The sequence below is a fragment of the Condylura cristata genome, unplaced genomic scaffold (genome assembly GCF_000260355.1).
Source record: "Condylura cristata isolate star-nosed mole 26May11 unplaced genomic scaffold, ConCri1.0 scaffold00006, whole genome shotgun sequence".
In the NCBI taxonomy this organism is placed as follows: Eukaryota; Metazoa; Chordata; class Mammalia; order Eulipotyphla; family Talpidae; genus Condylura; species Condylura cristata.
Genome location: NW_004567107.1, coordinates 35,853,606 through 35,879,251, shown reverse-complemented (window position 1 = coordinate 35,879,251; position 25,646 = coordinate 35,853,606). Strand labels below are relative to the sequence as shown.

General features: G+C 37.8%; 1 protein-coding gene across 1 annotated transcript in view; it reads left to right on the top strand.

Moving 5' to 3' along the window:
• Positions 1 to 25,646, top strand: part of TMC1 (transmembrane channel-like 1) — a 132,352-nt gene that overhangs the window by 90,794 nt on the left and 15,912 nt on the right. Inside the window, exons 9-14 of the mRNA XM_004677992.1 lie at positions 6,756 to 6,898; positions 12,730 to 12,874; positions 13,437 to 13,631; positions 16,350 to 16,529; positions 16,629 to 16,790; positions 17,445 to 17,573. Coding sequence (XP_004678049.1) covers positions 6,756 to 6,898; positions 12,730 to 12,874; positions 13,437 to 13,631; positions 16,350 to 16,529; positions 16,629 to 16,790; positions 17,445 to 17,573 — 954 coding nt within the window. The remainder of the gene's footprint in view (positions 1 to 6,755; positions 6,899 to 12,729; positions 12,875 to 13,436; positions 13,632 to 16,349; positions 16,530 to 16,628; positions 16,791 to 17,444; positions 17,574 to 25,646) is intronic.

Here is a 25,646-nt window from a genome sequence, read left to right as displayed (position 1 = left end):
TTCTTACAGAAGAAAGTTATATTTGGATAAGGTGAACCCAGTTATTACTTCACTCCAAATTTATTAATGAGGGAAATCACTAAACCTCTTCTATGATAGAGTGAGTAAAAGGATAGAGGAAGGCTGGAGATTATTCCATTTGCTGAATAAAGTCCTGTGCTCTTGAATTCCATGACTTCCATTTGCCTGAAAAAAGAGGAGTGATCATTTACTTCCCTATGATTACTATCTTTGGTCTTGAGGTCAGTAAAGCCTTTATAAAGGTATTTAAAATTAGCTTAAAGGAAAAAGTAGGAAGAAACCAGGTTCTGGAATGGGTAAGATGACTGGGAATAGCATTCCAAGCTGAAGGATCACCCTACCCAATGGTGTGGAAACACAGAATGGTGCTGTTGTTATGCGTTCAGTATTCTGGAGTGATTGAGCAAAGCTGTATTTAAGGAGAGTAGAATAGTGAATATGAATGATTTATTAACAAAAATAAAATAAAATATATCTAACCTGAGAACACAGTTATGTATTCATGAATGTTAAATGGTCACACTTAAGTCTGTAGGCAGTAGAGAGCATGGTGAGTTTAAAATAAGGTCAAAGTTACCCATTAGAACTTTCTTTGTGAATATGTTATGGAATTAGTTAGATTTGGTGTGAGATGGTGGCAAAGAGGCTGTTAATGGCATTAATGTGCAGAGAAAGGATCAATATCACGTATGATGTGAGGCAGAATCTACTGAATAACTTATGTGTGAAAATGGGAAGGTAACAAAAATTATCTGGATTTCTGACTGGGGTGATTGGATAGGTAGGGGGTGTCATTCTCCAATCTCCAAGATAGGAGAAAGAATCAGGTTTGGGAGAACATTTTTTTTTTATAACAGTTTATTTAACATTTTTACATTTTTTTTTCTTCCATCTCAATTGGAATCCCCACCGGTTTCCCATCACCAAGCCATCATCATAATCCCATGCATTTCCCTCCCCAACCCCCCGTTTTTGATCCCATTCTCCACTCCACCCCCACAAAATGTCTCTGGTATATGGCTGTTCATTATTCTTGTTATTTTCTCGCCTGGTGCATTATACTCCTGCTATGCATGACACCATCCGGTATTTTTCTTTCTCTTTCTGGCTTATCTCGCTAAGCATGATCTTTTCCAGCTCCATCCAAGTTGCTGCAAAAGACATGTGTTTCTCTTTTTTGGTTGCTGAGTAATATTCCATTGTATATATGTACCACATCTTTTTAATCCAGTCATCTACTTTTGGGCATTTGGGCTGCTTCCATGTTTTTTCCAATTGTAAATAAAACAGCAATAAACATGGGGGTGCAGGTATCTTTTTCAATCAGTGTTTTTGTGTCTTTTGGGTAGATACCTAGGAGTGGGATTGCTGGGTCATAGGGAAGCTCCATGTTTAGCAGTTTGAGGAACCTCCAAACAGTTTTCCATCGTGGTTGTACTAGTTTGCATTCCCACCAGCAGTGCAGGAGAGTTCCTTTTTCTCCACATCCTCTCCAACATTTGTTGTTGCTAGTTGTTTGAAGATGTGCCATTCTTACCGGGGTGAGGTGACATCTCATTGTGGTTTTAATTTGCATCTCCCTTATTACAAGTGATGTTGAACATTTTTTCATATGGTTGTTGGTCATCTGCATTTCCTCTTTGGAGAAGTATATTTTTAGCTCTTCTGCCCATTTTTTTGATGGGGTTGTTTACTTTATTTTTGTTGAGTTTCATCAGTTCTGGGAGAACATTTTAAATGTGCTGAGTTTGAGGTTCCTATGGTACATCCAAGAGAATGAGATGTTTAAGAGTCACTAGGAAGAGAGTTCAGAATTCCCACATATGTCAGTTGTGGGTCAGTGCACTGTGACATAGTGAAAATAATTTAGTCATAGGCTTAGGCAGAGCTGGATTTGAATCCTGCCACATTTGCCTGTAAAAAAGTAGACAACCACTTTGAGCCTTTTCACTGCCTTGTATAAAAAGCAGCATTAAAAAACGAAAAAGAGATATGTATAAAGTATTAGCAAATGTCTTGCACATGGTAGGTTTATACACATTTATTACATGCCCACACAGCATATATTGCTCAGAGAAATGCTCTTTTGTTGTTGTTGTTGTACAAGAGAACAGGATGAGGGAGCAGTCATAGTGAGAGCATGGTACCCCCATACCAATAAAGGGCAGCAGCAATGGTACCTGTCTGGCAGACAGTCAGAAAAGAGGCATCAATTCATGTATTTTTTGAAGACCAGAATTCACTGCCTATGGTTGCAGGAAGAGGTAATTTCCACTGAAAATTAGAAGACTCAAGACAGTCTTCTCTGAGTTTTCCCTCTCTGTCTCTCTCTCTCTCTCACACACATACCTATCATCTACATGGTCCCTAGCTTAGACATGGTCTCTGTCTCATACCTTTGGATCATGGTTGCAGCAAAAGGGAAGGAAATATAGATGTGAGCAGAGTGTTAGCTGTTTGCTTGGAAGGGAGATCACTATCAATTTCATCTCATTTTGTAGCCCATACGTGCCAGTCTGCTATTCTTGTGAATTTATTGAGCTTAATCTTTACAGGCCTTGTTTCTCTCCTGCATTGCATTCTATTACATGTTAAGTAATTGCACCTATGTTTCCTGTCAATTTGAAGCTTTCTTTAACACCTAAATGACTGATAACAAAGAATACTGGAAATAGGTGTGATGCCACTTCCCCTCACCCACCTTTAAGCAAGTGTGGTTCATAAGTTATCTTTCTTTTTACCTAGCTTTGATTTTGTGGGTTTGTTTTTTTTTCCCCCAAAACAATGGCCTGACAGTAATTACAAATCAGAGTTGCTAAGGATAATGATACTCCACATCCTGGGGGTAGAGTGTTGTCTTTCCCAGTGAATATTGCTTTGTAGTCAGGAAAAGCACTAAAAGGATGGAGTTCTAAATAATTCTGGTGATAAATACTTAGGAGAATATTGTGCTTTCGGAACTCTTTTGAGGACATCTAATCTCCTGCTACTTACCTAACCTCCTACTCTATCTCTCGATAGATACTCTCTCTCGATACAGCATTTAGAAAGTTTTCTGTAAAACTTAAATAAATACATGAGCTGATTCCTCGAGGTCACACGATCAAAACATTTTTTTTGTGTGTGTGGAAATGTGTCAGAAACTGTGAACTAGACCAGCTGCAGCATTCGAACAAAAATTAGCCTTAATAGATGATGCACATGCATGGAACCCAGAGTTGGGCAGGAATCTTTTGTGCTTATTTGAAACTTGGCTCTGACTGTGGTTTCTCTGTCACAGATTTTGGGATGGGAGAGTGCTCCCACAGGGAAAGTGTGTGTGCTCACATGGAAACTAAATAGAACCTTGGCTAGACTAAGAGTCATCGCTATTTTAGTCATTTCCAGATGTCTGTTGTTGTAGTTTTAGGAGAAGGGGGAAAGATATGTGGAGTGTGGTGGGTCTACTCAGTGAGGGGGAGTTCCTCTTTTAAGCCTTTCAACCTAGGTTTAAAGCCATCCTTCATGATGGATTGGACAGAGCTTTTTGAAAGTGCCCTTCAGTAGTACCTCTTTCACTTGCCCACTTGATTGTGTAATCGGTAGACTGAAGAAACCAGAATTAATCAAGATTAAAAAAAAAACACAAAACCAGTACCCCTATGCCCTTTGATTGTGATCTAATATTTATGATGTGACAGCCACTGAACACATGTTGAGTGGTATAGACACCAGGTACCCCTGAAGCAATTGTGCTAACCACACAAGCTCACCAGATGCTTGTTGTATACCTGCTTCCTCCTTTCATGTTATTTTGCAGATGTCTTGAAATCCCAATGTGTTCATTATGATTTAGAAAAACACTTTCTGGTTATAGTGTTTGTGAAGCTGGAGACAAGGCCCTCTGAAATCCTTTCAAAAGGAGTGCCTTGACTTCTGAAGAGGTCCTGGCACCACTCAGAACCAATCCAGGGATACAGGTCAAAGGGCCCTGCTGGGTTGGAAGTTCTCTTATTCCTTCAGTGTACTGGGCAGGTATGCTGTGAGCATGATAGAAACCTGGGAGGTAAAGAAAAGACAGGAGAAGCGGTCTAGTACAGTGGTTAAATCTATGGATTTGGATTTGCTGTTCCCAGTTCAAATTCAGGATCTGTCATTTGCTAGGTTTTTTTTTTTTTTTTTTTTTTTAAGATGTATTTATTTGTGCATACAGAACTGGGGTACAGGCCAGAGGTGCAGGGGTGGTGAGAGGATTCACCAGAGACAGAGTGGGGAGCAGAACAGGCAGTACACTGCTGAGGGGAGCAGCGGGCGGGTCAGGAGAGGTCTGCCACGCCATGTGGTCACCTCCAGGGCAGGCGGGGATCGAACTCCTGCGGAAGTGGCTTTAGCTTCTCAATGCAGTGCTTTACCCCGCTGCACCACCAGGGAGGGCCTGCTAGGTTTTTTTAATGTGTTTAAGTTATTTAACATCTCTAAGGTTCAGTTTCTTCCTATGTTTTAGGTGGAGGTGGGGGAGAATCTTGGCAAATTACATTTCCAACTAGGTTGTGAGCTAACTAGGATTAACAAAGAGCAAGACAGAAGGAGGTCAGAGTGTCAACTTCATTCACGTTAAAACTGATTTCAAGAATGTGAAATCTTTTATACCAAGTGGACCTCTCTGTCAGAGCTTCTTCCCTACCAGACAGAGCGCAGTCCCTGTCACTTCCCCATTTCTTCCCCCATGCTCTGCCATTACACTAGATTCTCCTCCCCAGGGCTGTCTTGAAGTAGTGGAGCAATATTGAAAGTGTTACATCTTTGGATTTTCCCCACACAGAAGGAAGCATCAAGAGTGAAAAATGATTGCCCCTAAAATTAGCAGCTTCAGAGGGTTCTTGTAAGGCTTCTACGAGAAGTAAAATGTTCAGCATATTTGAAGTACTCGAAAAATTATTGATAAATATTATTATTGAACCCATTACATGTGTCAGAATGGTGGCAAGGATATGAGGAGTTAGTTGGTGGGAAAATAGTTTTGAAAATGGGATGTCTTATATTCATAGGAAAAAAAATGAACAGTTTAAGCTTATCTTTAAAGCACATCAGAGGCTACATGGCGATACTCAGAAGGTTCTGCTGTTGTGGCCTCTAGGCAGGAGGGCTAGTTTTGGCTAGTTTTCAAGGTTTGGTAGAGGGCCGGAGGAAAAAAGATTTAAAATAGCTGAAAGGAAGCTGAAACTTAAACTACATGGATGTGCACCAGAAGATATTATGAAAGTGGGAATGTGGAAATTCCACCTATGATTAGACCGCTTGTGGTGGCACTTGTTCTAGGACTCGCATACTTGGCTAGTCAGCATCAATTTGATTTCTTACTTTTGATATGAGATTAGCCCACATTCTTCCCTTAAATGAACCGTTTAACCCCTCATTTTTTCTTTTTTTCTTTTTTTTAGCAGATACAATTTGATTCAGTGCAGGGAAGAATTTTGAATTTTGCACACTTCTCTTCCTAAACCCATTAAGGGACTTTGTGTGAGATTTTATGGAGGTGTTTCTTCCTGATAATGCCAACAGAATATTAAAAAAATAAATATGCTGTATGTTTTGAAAGCATAGCTTTCAAAAGCAGTAGCTTTTCCAGATCGCCATTGTTTTCTAATTTTAGTTGTGCGTAATTTTTAATTCAGACAATTTTCCATTTGTTTGAGACAATTATCAAATTTTTAAATTAATTCTTCCTCTGGCAATTAGCACACAGTGCATTTCTTTCTTTTTTCTCTTTGGTTCTTCCTTCCCTAGTTCTTCTTTTCCCTTTTTTTAGTAGTAGGTTTCCAAGTGTCTGGCTTGGTATAAATCATGTGAAAGGCAACCCACTGGATTTTCTAATCGAGGGTGTCTCAATTGATCTCCAGAGTGAATACCATGTAGGCAAGTAATTATCTTCTCATTTCACAAAACATAATAACTTTAAGCTATTACAGAGAGATGAAACCAGAGAGAAGCTGAGGACTTGGCTATATAGTAATATAGAAACAGTGCTTCAATCCTAAGAGAAAAAAGCACAGTGAATGCAAGGAGAGAAAGATGAAGGTTATTATAAAGGAGTCAGCATCTGAATAAACCAATGTTCTGCATATAAGAAGGGGTGGCTTTGGAAGATGGTGATTCCAGCCCTGGCAGATAATTGTTGGCAAAGAGCATGCAATTGCATGAATAAACATGCCTGGTGAAGGACAATGCTATAATAGTCTTGAAGAATAGAAGGTTGTGCAGATTGGTTCCACTGTTAGCTCATCTGCTCCTCATTTGTGCTGTCAGTTGAAACACATCTCATGGTTTAAGGAAAACCAATGGAATTATGGCTCAGGTGACTAGAAGTAAAATAGCCACAGCACTTTGGGGAAGCACACATTCTAACCCCAATATTATGCAAGGTTTGAAAATTGTAAATCTAATGACACCATGAAGTGTGTTTTGATGTTTCACTCAATGGGCATTTCGCAGTAATGGCTGCACAGCTGCACAAACCTGTATTTGTTTAAAAATTTAGTCTATTTAGAAGCCTCTGAATTTTGAGTAAACCAAGAGACTGCCAATCAATGTGGCAGCTGAAACATTCAATCTTGAAGTAAAACAATAGGGCTCATGTCAAATCCTTCTCCCAATTTTAAAAATTAATGTCATTTTGTTCTTCCTCTGAAAAGTCAATTTTTTCTTTGAGTTGCTCTGCACAGCATCTGCTAAGTGGCTTTGTTGTTGGATTTTAGGGCTTGGCGCAATACTCCGTTCTGTTTTATGGCTATTACAACAATAAACGAACAATTGGATGGCTGAATTTCAGGCTCCCGCTCTCCTATTTTCTGGTGGGGATCATGTGCATTGGATACAGCTTTCTGGTTGTCCTTAAAGCGTAAGTTTCATTGGTCTCTTGGGCAACAAACAATGATTTCTGAAATCCAATGGGGGAATTAATTTGAGAATTAGACTTTTTGGCTGTTTCATGTCTGGAGGATCAGTTTATAAGAGATAAAATGGGTTTTAATACTGACACTAAATACAAAGGTTCAACACAGAGGAGGCCTTTGGGTCTTTTTGCTGAATCACACTGAATGGTTGCGTTCCTAGTCTGTGTTTAAGGATATTTTAAAATCTTTGTACTTCTGGTGTGAATCAATGTTGTTGACAATGCCGCTGCTGAAAACTGCAGTGCTGACCCCTCTTTTTGTGCAGAGAAGTTTGAACATTCAGCTCAATAGGCAGAATCTGTTATTCATCTATTTTTTTTAAAGATTTATTTGTTTGTATATATAGAGCTGGGGTACAGGCCAGAGGTGCAGGGGTGGTGAAAGGATTCACCAGAGACAGAGTGGGGAGCAGAACAGACTGACTGATGAAGTGCACTGCTGAGGGGAGCAACGGGCGTGTCAGGAGAGGTCTGCCACACCATGTGGGTCACCTCCGGGGCAGGAATCGAACTCATGCTGAAGTGACTTTAGCTTTTTTAGTGCTGTGCCACCAGGGAGGGCCCTGTTCATCTTTTTTTTTAAAAAAAAAAAACAAACAGAATAATCACTCATCTAAAACATTTCAGCTGGTAAGATAGCAAACACTAATGGCCCTAGTGAGAACATTGTGATACTATATAATCATGGTTTCTCTTGAAGACAGGTTTATTTGCACATGAGGAAGAATTTTATTGGTGAACAGATAAAACTGTTGTTCATGTTCCTCCTGCCAGACGTATATTTGTTACTCTGAAGATATTTCTGAAACTTAGCACAGACTTTTCGAGCTATGAATAATCCAACCATTAGCTATTCTCTGTATTAGCTGAGTTAAAACACTAAGGGGCATGTTCATTGGCATTTTGATTCATTGTAAGGAAAGACCACTGCCTGAGGATCCACTTCTCCCTGATAAGGAGTATTCTGGAACAGTCTATGACATGTTTTTTGTCTTATTTCTACCAAATGTGTTGGTTTTTCAGAGAACACTGTGATATTTAGTTTTTAGCCCTTCTAGAACTTGCAGAAAGCCTTATTAGAAAGCCAACCCCCCAGTCTAATCAGAGACATTAAATCATGTTGTCTGTCATGTTCAGGAAGTACTACCACATTCCAAAAATCTAAGCTATTCTAGTCTTTCAGCCATTTTGATTTGGTGGAACTAAAGTTAAAGGCATAATCAGTTTGAGCCTTACATCACAGAGAAAAGGTGCTTTAATTTCAAGACCCAATTGTTCCTATTAAAAACAGTTCTCAAGCTAAAAATTCTGGCATATTTTGCAGCAGCAAACTACTAGAAATAGCTGAATCATCAAGGGCAAACATGACTTAATGAGAATTTCCTTGCTGTCTATTTTTTCCCATAGATTTTTTTTGAAAAATATTTTTTTTCTATCGCACAGCTCTTTGGGATTAGACATACTTCTTTTTCTGCTTTTGAATTTGTCATAATAATATTCATAGAATAGCTTAACAAGCACATTGTTGGGTGCCTAAATAATATTCCAGGCACAAAATTCAAATAGCATAAAAAATTTTGTCCACATTGGCTAGTCTGCAAATATCATAAACATATATATGCCATAACCAGGCTCAGCACTCATATAGATATCTTTAAAATTAGCAAAATGAAAATATATTCATCTACATTTCTGTATCTGCACAATAACTATAACTAATGCTTAAAATAATAATTTACATTTTCTTCATGCTATTATATTAATAATAATAAAATAATAATATACATATGTATTATGAACATTAAACTGCATTGTCTTTAGCCCTTAAAGATTACAAGTATGTGTTAGTTTCACCATTTTATAAATAGTAAGTAGAGTCTTAAATGACCTGTCCAAAGCCATTTGATTCTAAGACTGATTTGAACCTAGATATTTGCAGCTCAAAGGCATTTTCAAACTGTACACCTAGTGATTCTATATTGTACTTCTCCTTACCATTTCCCTACCATCCATTTTATATACTTGGTTAAACAAGTATTATTTATTCCTGTTGGACAGATGGAGAAATTAAGGCAGAGTAGAGTTTAATAATTTGAACGCAAATGACAACTGCAGTGTTCAGCTAGGCTTTGGCAGTATCGTCTAACTTCAGCCCTTTCAGCAATCTCAGATGAGAATATATCTATGGTGATAAGCACATAGACCTACCTTTAGTTTGAGCAGAGTAATCTTGTAAGTATTATATTAAAATTCTTCCTTCTCTGCTGCCAAATTCATTTGGCTTTAAATGGACTCTATACAGCTCAGCAAAAAGTTGGTTTAAAAACAATGGATTTTAACTAATCAACTGTCTTTGTCATTTAAGCCTATGTTATTATGCCAATTTTGCACATTTCTAGGTAAGTGAGAGTTAATTTTTCCCCTTCTTTCTAAATGCCTAGTGCCTATGTTCACCTTTTCACTTCTTTTGTACCTGACTCACTAGATAGCCATGACTTTCCAGATATCCTATGTAAAATTCCCCCAAGTCTTTGTATCGTTGGACAGCATCTCACCCTCAAAATTGTTCTCATTCCTACTCCCAACTTAATTTTCTTTGATGCAGGAAACTAGTTAGCAGTCTGAGAGACAAACACTCAGAACCATTTGGCCTCAAGTCTTAACGTTACTTGTCAGAGATATTTTCACTGAAAACAACCTATAGGAGGCTATGAAAGGCCCACTGCACAGGAAGTCCTGGCAAATCCTATAAAGCATATGATTGTCAAGTCATCCCAAACAATAGTTGACCTTGTTTGAAAAATGTCAGAGTTTTCCCACCCTACGTAAAAATGATGAAGTCACCATGTTCTGTTTCATCTTGTTACCTTTTGAACTTGAGCAAGCTATGTAACTCATTAAGAAATTCAACATAAAATATTCACACTTGAAAGCAGCCATTTCCAAAATAAGATAATATTGTCTAGACCTGTCATGATGACGATGAACTGATCAGTAATAGCATAATGAGCACCATGAAATGTATTGTATTAAGCTAAAGCTATATGCTATATGCATTTATTCGTTGATGTGCTTCCAAGTGCTAAGTTTATCCTAGATTAAAAATTCATATATTTATTCATTTATTTAACAACTATTAAATTTGAAGAGCAGTTAATAAAGGGTAACCTGGAGGGCTATCTATTGCCTGAATATTTAATGACGAACAAGTAAAGCTCTGCTCTCCTGTGTCCAGTGGAGAGACAGGCTTTACATGAAAAAACAAGCAGAGGTGGCCAATATATAATGAAGTCATATCTTTTTTTTTTTTTTAAAGATTTTATTTTATTTGTACATACAGAACTGGGGTACAGGCCAGAGGCTCAGTGTAGGTGAGAGGCTTCACCAGAGACACAGTGGGGAGCAGAACAGGCAGATCTACGAAGTACACTGCTGAGGGAAGCAGCGGGTGGGTCAGGAGAGGTCTGCGGCGCCATGTGGTCACCTCCAGGGCAGGCGGGGATCGAACTCATGCTGCAGTGGCTTTAGCTTCTCAGTGCAGTGCTTTAACCCGCTGCGCCACCAGGGAGGGCCAAAGTCATATCTTTATGTTATCCTTTGTGTTCATTATTTGCTCATGTGTCTTCCTTGTCAAGAATGTAATATATTCTGTTTAGTATATTGTCCTTGATGTAATTGTTTTTCCTTGTGCAGTTGTCCTTTATAGTATGGTTTTGGATAATTGCTTCCTACTTTCTTCTCAATCGTCTTTTTCTTCCTGACTTTTATTTTAGCAGAAGCTACAGTGTAGGTCCTTAATAGTTTAGGATTTATAGAAGTGTTTGATTTCCTTAAAAAAATATGTGCCCATAAAGTAATCAAATGACTATAGTGAGGAGATGGAGATGTAAAGCTATGGTCCAAGAAGTTCAGTGAAAAACTGTAGAGACAGGTATATATGCAGATTGTTTTCCACAAATTTTCAGTAAAACAAATAAAACACTAAGTTTGCTTCTCCTAGACATGGTAGTTCAAAATTATAGCCTCCTTGAAAAGAAAATGTTTTCCTAAGTTTGTGTGCTTTTCCCTCCATAGGTAAGCCTCACATGAATGAACATTTGTTAGCTGTCAGGGTCATTTCTCCCTTTCTTGTCAATTCCCACATGTTACTTATTTGTTTGAGCAGGTTTGGTTTCCTTCTCTGGAAGGCCATTAATAACTACATAAACGACAAAGTTCATTCAAAGCTTATGTGTCAGGTGGCCGTTTTCACTAGAGGTCCTGTTTCGCATCAGCGCAAAAGTGGATGGTGGCATTTTAATCAGATAGATAATCTTTAGATTAAATCATTGAAATATTTTATTTCAACCCTTTTTGGCCCTCAAAAGGCATTTAGTTTTGACATATCTCTTGGTGTCTACCTTGTGGGCACCAGAGTTAAGGCAGAAAAGCTAAGTCTTTGATGGACCCCTCTGGTTTACTGTTGGATAACATCCAGCAAATTACTTATTCCTTGACCTTTGCTTACCCATATATTAAAAAAAAAAAAGAAAAGAAAAGAAAAAAGAAAGAAAGAGGGCCCTCCCTGGTGGCACAATGGGTTAGGATGCAGCACTACAAGCTAGCCACAGACACCTCAATCTGAGTTCGAACCCCAGCCTGGGAGGTGACCCACATAGTGCAGCAGACCTCTCCTGTCTCATCTACTGCTCCCCTCAGCAGTGTACTTCGTTCTGCTCCCTGTTCTGTCTCTGGTGAACTCACCATCTCTGCACCTCTGGCCTGTACCCCAGCTCTGTATGCATACCTTAAAAAAAAAGGAAAGAAAGAATTATATTAACTATGTTTACCTCTTGCTAATTTTCGAGAAGAGCAAATATTATAGCATGTATAAATGTCATTTGCAAAGAGTAAAAAATAATTTTTTTGGTCACTTTTTATATCTTGTTGGTGGCCCATTAGAACATATAAGAAGTGGGGCTACAGTGGGGGAGGGGGTTAGCTCCCCTTAGAGATGCCTACCAACCTGCAATGTTAGTTTCCTGCCTTTTTCTTTTTCTTCCATTTGATTGCAGTAAAATATTTAAAAAAAACAAAACCTTATGGTACCATTTCATATGAAATTTTAATTTTGCTATTTATAGTGAAGGGGGAAAAGGAAATGGAATAAGTGGAATATAATTCTATAACCACTAAAATAAAATAAGCCTGTAAGTGATGCATTTTAAACTTGCCAAGCCAAAAAAAAATCTTTTTAAAATTACTGATTAGAATATTTTCAACTATTTGGCATTAAGGTTGTATAAAATCGAGTTTTTGGTCAGGAATTGTAGAGTCTGTAGAAACTTCATGCATTTAGTGTAATGCTTCTTTCAGAGCACATTCTGAGGGGAATCAAGCCTATGCAGGAATTTCCTGACTTGGTTAGTCTTTCAGGGAGTCTAGAGCCCAACAAAAGTTGTGTAGAAGTTTATGTGTCTATGAAGATTCCCCCGCACCCCCATGGAGAGGAAGCAAATTGTTATCAGACTCTTAATTACTTAAATTATTTCTTTATTTGTTAATAGCCAGTATTCTTTAAATCTTAAAGACTTGGAGAATGAACAGTTTAAAAAGTTAAAAGAAACAGCAACACAATTTAAAAGTGAACTACTTTTTGATAATTTAAGCAAGTTGTTTAAGATTATATGCCTTTTGGATTTTGTTTTCCCTGTTGATTTGTAACTCTGGAGCTTTGCCTCCTCATCTCCTTTCCTCGTTGCCTTCTGGCTAATGGGCTAAACTCCCTGTGTTTATAGGATGACCAAAAATATTGGTGACGATGGGGGTGGTGATGACAACACTTTTAACTTCAGCTGGAAGGTGTTCTGCAGCTGGGACTACTTGATCGGCAACCCTGAAACAGCAGACAACAAGTTTAATTCAATCACAATGAACTTTAAGGTAAAACACCAGCTTCAAGAGGCTTTCTTTTGAATTTCTAAGAGCAAAATTAGAACCCTTCCTTATGTTCTAGGTAATGAAGTATCTTGACAACTAAAAGAAAGATGAATTCATTGGTTTCGCCTATCAGGAGCTGGACAGGATTCTGATTCTGACTGGAAAATTGCTATGACCCATGATAGCCAATTTGTTCTCTGAATTTCATAGAAACAGGAGACCAGTAGTAGTGGTCACAATGGGGTGTTTTAAATAATAGAACAATGCTTACTAATTATTTAAAGGGATAAGCACAATATTTTAAATGACTCTTTAGTATTTTTTTAAGTGTTTTTTTTTTTTCCTATAATACTGGAAGGCAATTTAGATGTTATCCTAGAAAGAATTATTCTTTCTTTCTCTCACTTGAATATCACTTGTTGGCAATATTCCTCTGGTTTGTGGAAGCCCAGATTTAGTTAACATTTCATTTCTCACATTCTCACATTTGTAAAAATTATTCTTGAGTTCATGATCTGTTGGTGGCTCAGATATTCCCCTTTTTTTCTGTTTTGCCTGGGTACAGGAAGCTATAATAGAAGAAAGAGCAGCCCAAGTAGAAGAAAATGTCCACTTGATCAGATTCCTGCGGTTTCTTGCTAACTTCTTCGTGTTTCTAACGCTTGGCGGGAGCGGATACCTCATCTTTTGGGCTGTGAAGCGATCCCAGGAATTTGCACAGATGGATCCTGACACCCTTGGGTGGTGGGAAAAAAATGAAGTTCGTTTATGCATGCTTTTTATGTGCTTTGAACCTGAGTTTTGTTATACCATGGGTTATGCTCTGGTAGAACATTGAATAAGGCTGCCTTTCACCTTTCCACTCCATCTTGTATTTACAGCTCACCATCTGTCAGAAATGTTCAACTCTATTCCCGCTTTATTTTCAAAGTTTGTTTTTGTATTGTCACATTATGAAAAGCCAGAGTTGGAAGAGATATTAGAACACCTACCATCCCACTGCTACATTTTTTTTTTTTATGGGAATGATGAATCTCAGAAGATTAAGTGATATGTTCATGGAGAATGTGTGGGAAAAAATGAGAGTAGGAACCTAGGATAATTTTCTTGTTTAGTTTTTATTAAAATAACATGGTTTATAGAATAATGTAGATTTCAGATACATGGAATTAAAAGTTGACTTCTGTGTTTGTGCTAATCATAATTACCATGAGTAATCTAGTTTTCACCCCCCACCAGACAATTGACTCCTCTTTACCAGGGACACCTCTCTCATCCATCTACCTCTTACTGTCTGGTGACCACCAACTCATTCTCATAATCTAAGACTTTTGTTTTATTTTGCTTTGTGTGTAGAAGCTAGGAGTCATTGTTTCAAGTCCGACACTTTTTACATGACGGTATATTGGTTTTTCTGTAGTTTGCATGCGTCACTGAAAGATCCAGTTGCTGCTTTGTGTGCTTTGAGCTGCCATTAGGAACCCTTTGGTTCTTAGCTTTTGCTCATTGTTCCTTTCCTGCTTTGGGCAAATCTGGACTTTCCTGTGTTTTTTACTTACTGACTAACTATACAGATCTACATTTTTTTAATTTCCCTCACCAACTGATACTTAAATGAAGGCTAGCTTTTGTCAGGAACTAAGTATTATAGTTATGATTTGTCTTTAGGGTATCTGTCCATTTGTAGGTCAGGTATAGATATATTTAGAACCAGATGTTGATCATGTGTTACTGTTAGGATCTGTTCATAAAATCTTCTTGCATACAGTATTGCATAATTTTTAATTTGGACATTGCCAAAATATATGTAGATTTAGGCTGTAGGAACTGTGCTTCCACACTAAAATTTCTGCAGCCTTGCAAATGAAAAATATTCAGAAAGTCTTTATAAGCATAGAATTTCCTAGAAAAAAATCTTGGACAGAATGGCAACCTATTTGCAAAAAAGGAAAATATACTAGATATTTCAGAAGTGGTAACCCTGGAGATATGAGACCTTACATTTAAGAGAGCAACTCAGGTATTTCATGGAAAACCTATAAAGCAGAAAGTCATTAGCAGAGAGATTTCGTTTATTAAAAAAAAAAAAAAAGAAAGAAAAAAGGAGAACCTCAAGCGTTGACTAAATTTGTTGTTAAAACCCCCTAATAGCTGTGATAGTATTTGTAAGCAAAACTAGCATCACCTTCATCCATGGTTCACATAATATTTTTGTATTACCAAACTGTATTAAAGGATGAATAGTAAATTCTCATTAAAAAGGATCACTATTTGACAACCTATTTTAGAGGACTTTTGAGTCCTAGGGGTCAACAAAGGTATTAGTGGAGATTCATAAGTAACCTTTTAAATTTGATGAAACAATTTAAATTTGCCTTATTTAGGTTTACATAGAATCTGCCAAGTTTTTACTTCAGGCTGAAATTATATCATGCTGATTTTATATTATGTTATGATGATTTTTAGTTCCAGTTTGTCATGCTTATATAATGTTCTGAATAAAAATGGAAAAGACATATTGACAATTATTTTCTAAATATAGGCTGGTAGTTCTTGTCATTCAAAGCATGAGCTCTATGAAGAGAAATTGGAAATGTTTAATGGTGAAAGTTTAAGGCAAGTATTTGGAAAAAACAGTTGCCAGAGTTACTGGAAATCTTTCATTTAGAGGAAACTACTCCCCATTATAAAAGTATATGACTCATTGGTTTAGTTTAGTAATGAAATATAATGTAAAAAGTCATATCATGTAATACAATATCATATACTAAATATAGTGTAGTCACAATACAATATAGCATGACATGCATCACAAAGGTTTCAAACAATAACTAGACAGGACCCTAATTTTTCCTTTTCAGATTCTCTCTCTCCTTCATTCTCTTACTTTGTCATTATAAACCATCTTTCATTTTTAAACTTTTTTTCCTTTGACAACATTATGCCATGCATACTCTTCTTGTTTCTTCAAATGTCCTGTTTCCTTTGATAAAATCTGTTCCCCCCAAATCTATATTTAGTCCTAGTCCCATTTCAAGGACTTTATTCATTCTCCCTAATTTCATTAATCCATATACTCATGATTGTTTAATTAGTACTTTAAGTTTTGATCTCATTCTTCAAGCAGCTCATTTTCCATTTCCTCTGGAAACCTTGCTGTGACATCAGAATCAGTTACCATGAAGAAAAATGTATGTTCTTTGGCTAGAAATGAAATGAGTTGCTTCCTTTGTTATACTAGAAACAAACTGTAATCACTGGCACATATACAAGCCCATGCACAAACTCACCTTGAGAATGTGAGTTGAATTTTGCCTTATTGTTTTATTAAGGTGAAAGTTTTTAATGCATGAAGTATACTTCCTTAGATTTTTAACAGATCAAAGAAAACTGGCTGAAATATTACAAAATTCTGCAGGAAAGCAAAAATAAATTTTATATACTATTAATCTATTTCATTTCTTTTGTTTTCTTGTAGATGAACATGGTCATGTCTTTATTGGGGATGTTCTGTCCAACATTGTTTGATTTATTTGCTGAGTTGGAAGACTACCATCCCCTCATTGCTCTGAAATGGCTACTGGGACGCATTTTTGCTCTTCTTTTAGGCAATTTGTATGTATTTATTCTTGCCTTGATGGATGAGATTAACAACAAGGTAAGTCTTGTTATCTGGATTGTCTTTTCATGAGCCTATTGTTATATCCCTGGTCTCATGATTTCCAGCAATGCCTTGGAAATCTGTATTGTCTTCTAGATTGAAGAGGAGAAGCTAGTAAAGGCCAACATTACTCTATGGGAAGCCAACATGATCAAAGCCTACAATGCTTCACTCACTGGAAATACTACTGGGCCGCCCTTTTTTGTGCATCCTGCAGATGTACCTAGAGGGCCTTGCTGGGAAACAATGGTGGGACAGGTAATGCCACAAACAGAAGTGTATGGTAATTAATTTCTAAAAAAAAAAAAATCAGTATTTCTATCATAAGCATGGCTTACTCTTATTGTTCACTAATGAAAAATAGCTAAGAGTAGTATAAGAAGAATGTGGAGAACCAGACAAGTTATTTTGTACAAAGACTTTCAGAGTGTGCAGAAACCTATTTTTTCTTTTCCTCCAGCTATTTCTGTAAGAATCAACTGCAGAAGCTGTTGTCTTATAGTACCACACTCTAATGCTTTACTGTCACCAAGTAGGGTGTTGATACCACATAAGACCATCCTACACTAATGGGAATTGGAACTGGTGGATCAATACATCTCTCTTCCGTTTCTTGAGTGAACAATTCTAGGACTTATTTTATATGACTTATTAAGCAGCTCCCCAGAAGAGTCAAGAGCACTTCTGTGTGTTCAATAATTTTCTGATTCGTGAAACATTTTTTTTTTTTCTTACAGTAAGAAGACTTAACATTGCCCTTTGGAGTAGAAAAAAAAAATTCACTTTGTTAGATATACTTAGTTTCATTACCATCCACTGAAGTTTTCCCATCTATTGGTATTTGGAGACATGATAAAGTTGGCATCACACAAGCATGAAAAGCACATTTTAATGCAGATTATATTTCAACAGGAATTTGTGCGGCTCACTGTATCTGACGTTCTGACCACCTATGTCACTATCCTCATTGGAGACTTTCTCCGGGCTTGTTTTGTAAGGTTCTGCAATTACTGCTGGTGCTGGGACTTGGAATATGGATATGTAAGTATGATAATCATTGTTCTCTTATTCATTATCCCCTTATAGTCTTATAATTTGTTGCTTATACACAGACTATGCAAGAGGAGCACACCTGGGGTGGGGGTTGCTTTTTCACATGTAAGTACATAAAGATGCAGTTTTCATTCAGAGAGGATCAGACTTGAGTTTGATGGTTTATAAAATTCTATTAAAATTAGCACAGGGTGGATATAGCAGTGGACTTCAACCTGTCTGTTAAAATGGTAAACTCAGTAAAACTTGCACCAATAGACAGCCCCTTCCCTGTGAAGCTTGCTGATACTTCAAGAAGCAAGGAAGATGGTTTGTATAAAATGCACATGTTAATAATCCTTTGGAATTATACCAAAAAACTTCTAGACACTTATCATGTGCCAGTCATGGTACAGCACACTGGGGAATAAAATAAATCACTAAATAAGGCTTTTGATTAATAAAAGTTCAAGTCTAGCAAGGTAAGCAGGGGCCTGTGGAAGTTTTGAGTTCATTTACCTCCAGGGTTCTAGAATGTAGTGGAAATGAATTCTGGCAAAGTGGCTTCCTTTCCCAAAACAATAGCCCAGGTTTCTCTGAAACTCTGTGATGTTGACTTTGTCATCAGCTCATCCTGTATGCTCAATTATAGATGGAACACACATCACTCTGTTGTCTAATAACACCACCCAGCTGTCTACTGTCACTCTTTGCAAGTTTAGTCATATGATGGAATAAACTCGAGGGGCTGCTATTATTCATTTTCTTAAAATCTTCCTGCTCTGTGAACACTGACAGTGAGTTCCAAATACCATTCTAGGGTCTTCAGTACTATGTATGATTTGCTTCTTTTCCATGTCCTTGGTTCATTACCTACCACATTTTGAGAAATCCACAAACATTAGAATTCTCTCTTAAGCTCAAAGAAGAGATGGCTCCTTGCATTTGGACTAGCTGTTCCTCCCTCTTGACATGCTGATTCCTAGAACTTGGCAAGAACTTCCTTCTTGTTATTAAGGACTGAGCTAAATGTCAGCCCCTTAGAGCTCCTCTCTGACCATCTAGTCTAATATAGCTCGTCAGCACTCCTTTTCAGCATGCTATTTTTATTTTCTTCATACAATATGTAACTATTTGACAAATTCCTCTTTTAAATGTTTATTAACTGTCTCCTTCTATTAGTAGGAAAGCTCTGGGAAAACAGTCTTTGACCCCTATGCTCAGAACTGTTTTTGGTTCCTGACTATGGCTAGAAAGAATTCAAAGCCACTTTGAGGCAAAGCAAAGTGGTGTTAACTTAGTGCCAATACATTCTGGGAGGTGTCTGAGGCAGCAGAGCCTATGGGAGAACAATATTCACAAATGGTCAGGGATTTTTGGGTTATATGAGGTATCAAGTTGATTGTTCAGTCTTTCTGGAAAAAGATTTTATCGGATCCATGCTCCATCCTTTCATCTAGAGAGGAGACATCTGAGTGATGTCCTTCCGGACTCTTAGAGACTAGGAAGGATATTCACCAGGATGATTTGAAAGTTAAGCTCTACTGTGTAAGTGCTTCCCAGATGTTGTTTTTGGTGTTTCATGCAGACTTTTTGTTTGTTTCCTGGTTTCTCCCACCTATTGGCCATTTGTTATCACAATACCCTCCCTGCCCTACATGGATAATAGCACTATGCTAGTCACATAGAAGGCATTAGGTGTTGCCTGACTGATTCGATGTTGAACCTACTCACTCTAGTGCCATCAACGAAGACTGTCCATTGGCAGAGCTCTGCCCAACTTCAGGGATGGGCAGGGTTCTATTTAATCTTGAGTCACTGATGGCTCCTTACCAGTGAAGGATGTTCTTTTCTGCTTGCTGTCTCATGTTCTCTCATTCTCTGAATAAATCCTACATCCAGAGCTATTCTGATGATGCCAGACTATATCTTCTGCCTGGCTCTCTGACTTTGAGAATCTACCTTTTATTACGTCATCTTGATCACCCTCTCCAAGAGTGCCTCTCAAATGAGCCAAGACAGTTAGGTAATGTTGTTTAGTGAACAGCAGTGAGGTCATGTTATAGATCCAGGATGCTCTTGCATTGTGTTCCCATTCACTGTGATGAGGTATTCAGCTGGCTTGATTTCATTTCTATTTTCTTGGCCTGATTCAGCTCTTCTGAGGCAGACGTAAAAATTGTCATTTTATTTTCTTAGACCATTGGTTGACTTATGCTTGCCTTTTTATCACTTACTGCTCTCCTCTTAAGTGCTAGAAAATTTTGTTTCAAAGATGAAGTCAATATAATGTGATCTGGATGCATAAGAGATGTTATTAAATGATTGTAATTTATTATTTATTGAGTACTGACAGTGCTCTTGGTTTAATACAATTTCCCCATAGAAAGTGAACATTCTTCCTTGTTATTTTTGAAAGTCTCTGCAGAGAGAACCTCAACTTTTAAAACATTAAGATTGACTAAGTGCCCAAGGACAGAGGAATGGTTAAGAAGATGTTTTGTGTGTGTGTGTGTGTGTGTGTGTGGTGAAATACTATTCGGCTGTAAAAAAGATAACTCATGCTGTTTGCAGCAACATACTTAGAACTAGAGTGGATTATGCTGAGTGATTTTACCCAGATGTCAGAAGAGGAAAGACAAATGCCAGATGATTTCATTCATATGTGGAATACAGATGAACTTAACAAAGGAACTGGTAAAATTAAACCATCCCCAGAAATATGACTGCAGAATTAAGACAACTAGAATCAGAAGGAGGGTGGGTGTGGGAACAGAATGGAGTCGAGCCCAGTGGTCTGGGGTAAAGGTCTATGGGTGCTTTGATGGTGGGTCTGGTGTGGTAACAAGCATCTGAGGAGCTGTGACCCTCTTCCCCTAAACATACACAGTGATGTAAACCAGTATTACCTCAATTAAAGGGAAAAAAAAAACATGAAGGGTGTGTGAGGAATATTTGGTATTGATGCTAATCTTCTTGATTCGCCAAGTGGATACCTGCACAGTGGAGTGCCTAAACAGGTGTCAACACAATTATGAGCAAACGTCTTTGCTAAGTGATAGGGGAACATAGAGATGTAAGACATGTAAGCCTAAAAAGAGCTTGCAAGTTTAGATCTGCAGGCTAGATTCAGCTTACAGATATTTTTATCTTTGATTTATAGTGTTGGGTTTTTTCCCCCTAATCAGCTAATATTTAAAAACCAGGAGCTTTACATTAAAGAAAGATATAGATTTTATTTTTTTATTTTTTTCTTTCGTTCACATATTGGAAGGCCTGACAACTTCAGATTCATATTCCCTCTTGGAAGAAATTGACTGGAGCTGAGAAACCACTGCCCACTGGATGGAATATCCATTAACCAGTTCCTCAGACTCTTTAATCTTGCAAGCTCCCATTGTCAGTTCAGAACAGAAAATATAAATGTCATAGGAGAAACAAATTGCTCTGTGATTTTGGGAGAGAGGAAGAGAGAGAGTACAATAGAAACACAAAGAGGAAAGGATATATGAACCAACTTGAAAGATGATCAGAGTTTTAAAAACTTGAGCTGGAAGAAAACATCCTCAGTGGAGGGATAGAAGTAAGACCAGGTCCAGAGCTAGAAAGTGTGGGCAGCGAAGACAGAGGTGCAGAATGAAATGAAGCTATTTTAGAAAGAAAAACAAAACTGATGAGAATGTATCTCTAATATTCTTTTGGGCTTACTAATTGAAAATATGGACCTAAAACTCTCTTCTATGAAATGGATAGAGAGAATACTTCTCAGAGTACTTTCTGGAGTGAGAAAATTTGTTTCCACCACCAAAAAAAAAAAGAAAAAAATTTTTTTCTTTCTTTCATTTTCTTTCCCAAAATTCAAAAGGCATTATGAAGGATAATTTTGCTATCCAGGAAGATGGTTTGATGAGGAGTCAGTAAGAATTTTTAGGTATGAGTGATGAGAACTAGAGAAAAGGAGCAACACCCGCTTGATTTAACCTTTCAGTTGAATGTTGCACCGTATCTGCAGTAGCAGGATCCTGATCGTAACTCAGGTTCCACTTTAAGTACAAAACCTCTAGGGACTGAATCATCCACTAGTATGTACAGGAGTTTTCCTAGATCAGTGGATCTCAGATATATACCAGCATCTCCAGAAGTCATGGAAAGTACATGGTTTCTGACTCAGTAGACCTCAGCAGGAGCCTCCAAATTCACTAACAAGTTCCCAGGTGATGCTGCTGTTTCCGATCTAGGGACCATTTGGGAGAACTACTGCCCAGAGTCATAGGCGAGGTGAGCTCTAAGTAGGGGGACTCCAGCCGTGAGAAATGACACTTACACCATCAAAGTCGGGAGGGTCATTGCAATGACAGCATTCTCTCTGATGATGATCTGCCCCAAATAACCAAACTTGCAAAAACAGGCTGGGTTTTCTTTTTCTCTTTTCTCAAGCCAGCTGTCTTTTATTGAGTTAATTCTCAATTAAAATAGGAAATGATTTGGAGTGGCAGGCAAAGAAGGTCATGGTCAGGAATGCAGAGGCACTCCCCAGTGATACTTGTACAGCCGCATGTTTGTGTTCTTCGTAAGAATGACAGTAGTTGAGAAGTGTGTAAGCTGCCAGCACCATAGAAATCCTGGCCACACTCCCTTTCTTCACATTGATGTAATTGCTGTAATATGGGTAGTGACCGCTTTGAATGTTCCAGCAATGCTTTTAGGGGTGAGATCCTGAATCAGTAGCCACATTGGCAGCTACCCTAGCTTGCCATCCACGAGTTTCCTTTCCTTCAGTGGTCTGATGCCACCTTGGGGTCCTCTGGATTTTCTTTTAGTCTAATGAGCATTATATGTTTCCCCTTTGGGTAGATGACTAACTCTGACCCACCACAAAGGTCCAACATCAAAAATTTTCAATTTCTTTAGCTGTTATGTACCTCAGTCCAAATCTAAATTACCTTCTCTATTCCTGATCACTAAAATTCTTACTTGAGCAGCCCTTAGCATGTTTACTATACTCATCCCATTTGAAAAATATTCAGTATCTCAAGTTGTAAGAAAACCTGTTTTTTATCCCCAAGTGTAAAAGAATGCACACTGATTTTTACTATAGTATGTGGGAGTGGGGGTAGGTGCTGACTTACATTTCTTTCATTTTTAAAGTTTCTGTGTGTAGTAAATATTATAAACTCTATTTATTATAATATAGCTTATATTATAATAAAGTCCCTGGAAATTCTATTTTAAAGGTGCTCACAGGAAGCAGTTCTTTAATATTTGAGCCAAACTTTTAACCAAGTGTGTATTTTAGATTAGAAAAAGCTCTTAGAAATATCTAGTTCAAAAGTCTGCAAACCTTTTCTATAGAGGGCTGGATAGTATGCATTTTTTTGCTCCTGCAGGTATGTGATGTAGTGAGAAATATTTATTTTGTGATTAATTGCTTACTTGTGATCAGAGGTTCTAAAATCTTTGTAAGTTTTTAAGCAGTAAAGGTGCTAGCAACATCCTTTATTTTGGTATTTAATCTCTGACCCTAGTTCCTGATTCAGAGTTCTTAGATTTCCTGAAATATCTTGGGCATTAGGAACATACTTTGTTCTAATGAGGCAACTCTTAGTGGACTCCTAGATAGCTTCGGGATGGGAACTGACCACCAGAAAGGCCCAGGCATGATTAGAAACTTGAAACATTCAGCCACATGCCCTGTACCCTCCAGGGATGGGGAGAGGCTTTGGAGAGTTAAGAAGTTAATGAGTTACACCTAGTGATGAAGTCACCATAAAAATCCTTCAACTATAAGGTTCTTTGCTCCTACCCCATATCTTGCCCTAAGCATACCTCCCATTTGGCTATAGTTGAGTAGCATCCTGTTATAATAAAGTGGCAGTCTAGTAAATTGGTTGCTTTCCTGAGTTTTATGAGCTGTTTAGCAAATTATCCAAACTGAGAAACTCATGGAAATCTTCATTTTATAACCAGTTGCTCATATAGGTGGCAGCTGGACTTTCGCTTGGTATCTGAGGTGGGACTTAACCTTGAGAGCCCATAACCTGTGGGGTCTGTGCTAACTCCCTATACAGTGTCAGAGTTGAATGAAATTGTAGAATATCTACTTTATGTCTACAGAAATTCGGAAAATTAATTGGTTTGTGTTTGTGTGTGTGTGTGTGTGTGTGTATTGTGAGTTCCTTTCAGCTGGTCATATGGTTTTGTTTTAACTACTAAATATTCCTGTTTCAGTTCCAAACAACCATAGAAAATACACAAGTGAATGAATGCAACTTTATGCTATGAGAGGTTTATTTCCAAAACAGTGTTTCAGAGTTTGCCAACCTCTTGTCTAGTTTGCTTCAATTTCTCTGAGGAAACTCAGGCCCAAAGAGATGAAATGACTGGCTCAATTAGCTCAGCAAAGGTAGGGGGACATATTTGCTACTCAGGCCTAATCCCAGTAAGGCATCTGTACCACAATTCCACTTGGTACAGTAAGACTGCCCTGAACTCTCTCTTAGTACTAGGTGAATTTAGACATCAAAGGTTTTGTTCCTCAGACTGCCCCTCCTGCAAATACAGTCTGAGGTCAGGAGTTCCCAATAAGACTCTTATTCTTTTCTAGTCTTCTAGATATAAAAATAACTCATCTCAAGGAACCTTTAAGAGATTGATGGGCTTCGGAGAGTAAAGAAACTGTGCATCTAAAAGGGTGATTTTTTTTCACTTTCCATAGCTTGGCAACCCATATCATGACACTTCTGAAAGTCAGGTTGGATTCTTAAATTGACACAGAGAAGAGCTGACCCAAGGCCACAGAGGGTACAGGTCACTTGACAGAGCTTATGTCAGCTGTGTATCCTCAGGTCACAGGGTTCCAGGAGAAAAGGGTCGATGATCCAGACAAAGCATTTCTGTGAAAAGGCAAAGACTCATGGTCAGTGTTTCTCAAGATAAAGGCAATTACTTTTTCTCATGTTTTCATTGCTTGGTCTTGGAAGAAAAACTACAGGTCACCCCAACCACTTTGCATTTTGTGAGCATCATGCCTCTAGATAATCTGCAAACTAGTGAAACACATTGCATGTTCTTTAGCAGTTTCTTGAGTGCATTTATGTTGACATCCTCCAGGTTATCTTTGTCCTCCTGTTATATAGAATTCACATTATTTCATTATGTTTTTTTCTGATCATTTTATCCTGTTGTTTAATCATTTTTCTGCTGTTTACTACTTAAAGTTGCAGTTTATTCTCTAAATCTGTTGCAAAGTACATCACCCATATATTTCAGTTGACTAGGAAATTAATATTTCTGGGGGGAAGGTGATGAAATTGAGGCCTGGATTCATGAAGTCTTATGGCAAAGCATTGGAAAATTGTGATAGTTTTGTTGGCATTACAAATCAGAGAACTTTTATGTCTTCTTAGGAATGTATTTTGAGCTCTTGGGTTTGGGAAGGGCTTAGGTCGTATGTATGTCGTGTGTGTGTGTGTTGGGAAGGAATTATTGTGAGGATGTGTGTATTACCTGAAGCCATACCTGCAGATGTCAGGATCTGGATCACTGCTAAGGCTTGTCACTCTCTTGGTCTCTCTTTCATGGTATTTTGTATTTCATCTCATGTATTTTGCTGTTCCCTCTTTTCACTGATTACTCTGTGTCTCAAGCTAAATAGGGCCAGTTTTATTGTCTTGGATAATTAGCACTAATTCTATTCATTGTACATTTCCACCTAGGATGCCTACTGTGTCATTAAGAACTTTGGGCAGGCCACCCTCTAGCACAGATATCTACCTCATTTCCGAAACATGTCCCTCAGCACAAAGAACAGCCTGATGTTTCTGCCCCAAGCAGGACTGTCATTTGGGAGGCCAACACTGGACAATGAATTGAATAATTTCTTGAACTTCTATTGTAGTTCTTTCTTTATATTTATTTTACTATAAAGACATTTCACACTTCTTGTTAGAAAATATTTCAAAACAGACAAAACTTAGAGATGAAAGTAAAAATCATAATCCATCACGAACATGTGTTAAGTTTGCTGGTTACGTTCATGTCTGTTTTCTGTGGTTTCATATAGAGTTAATTAAAATATTGAAT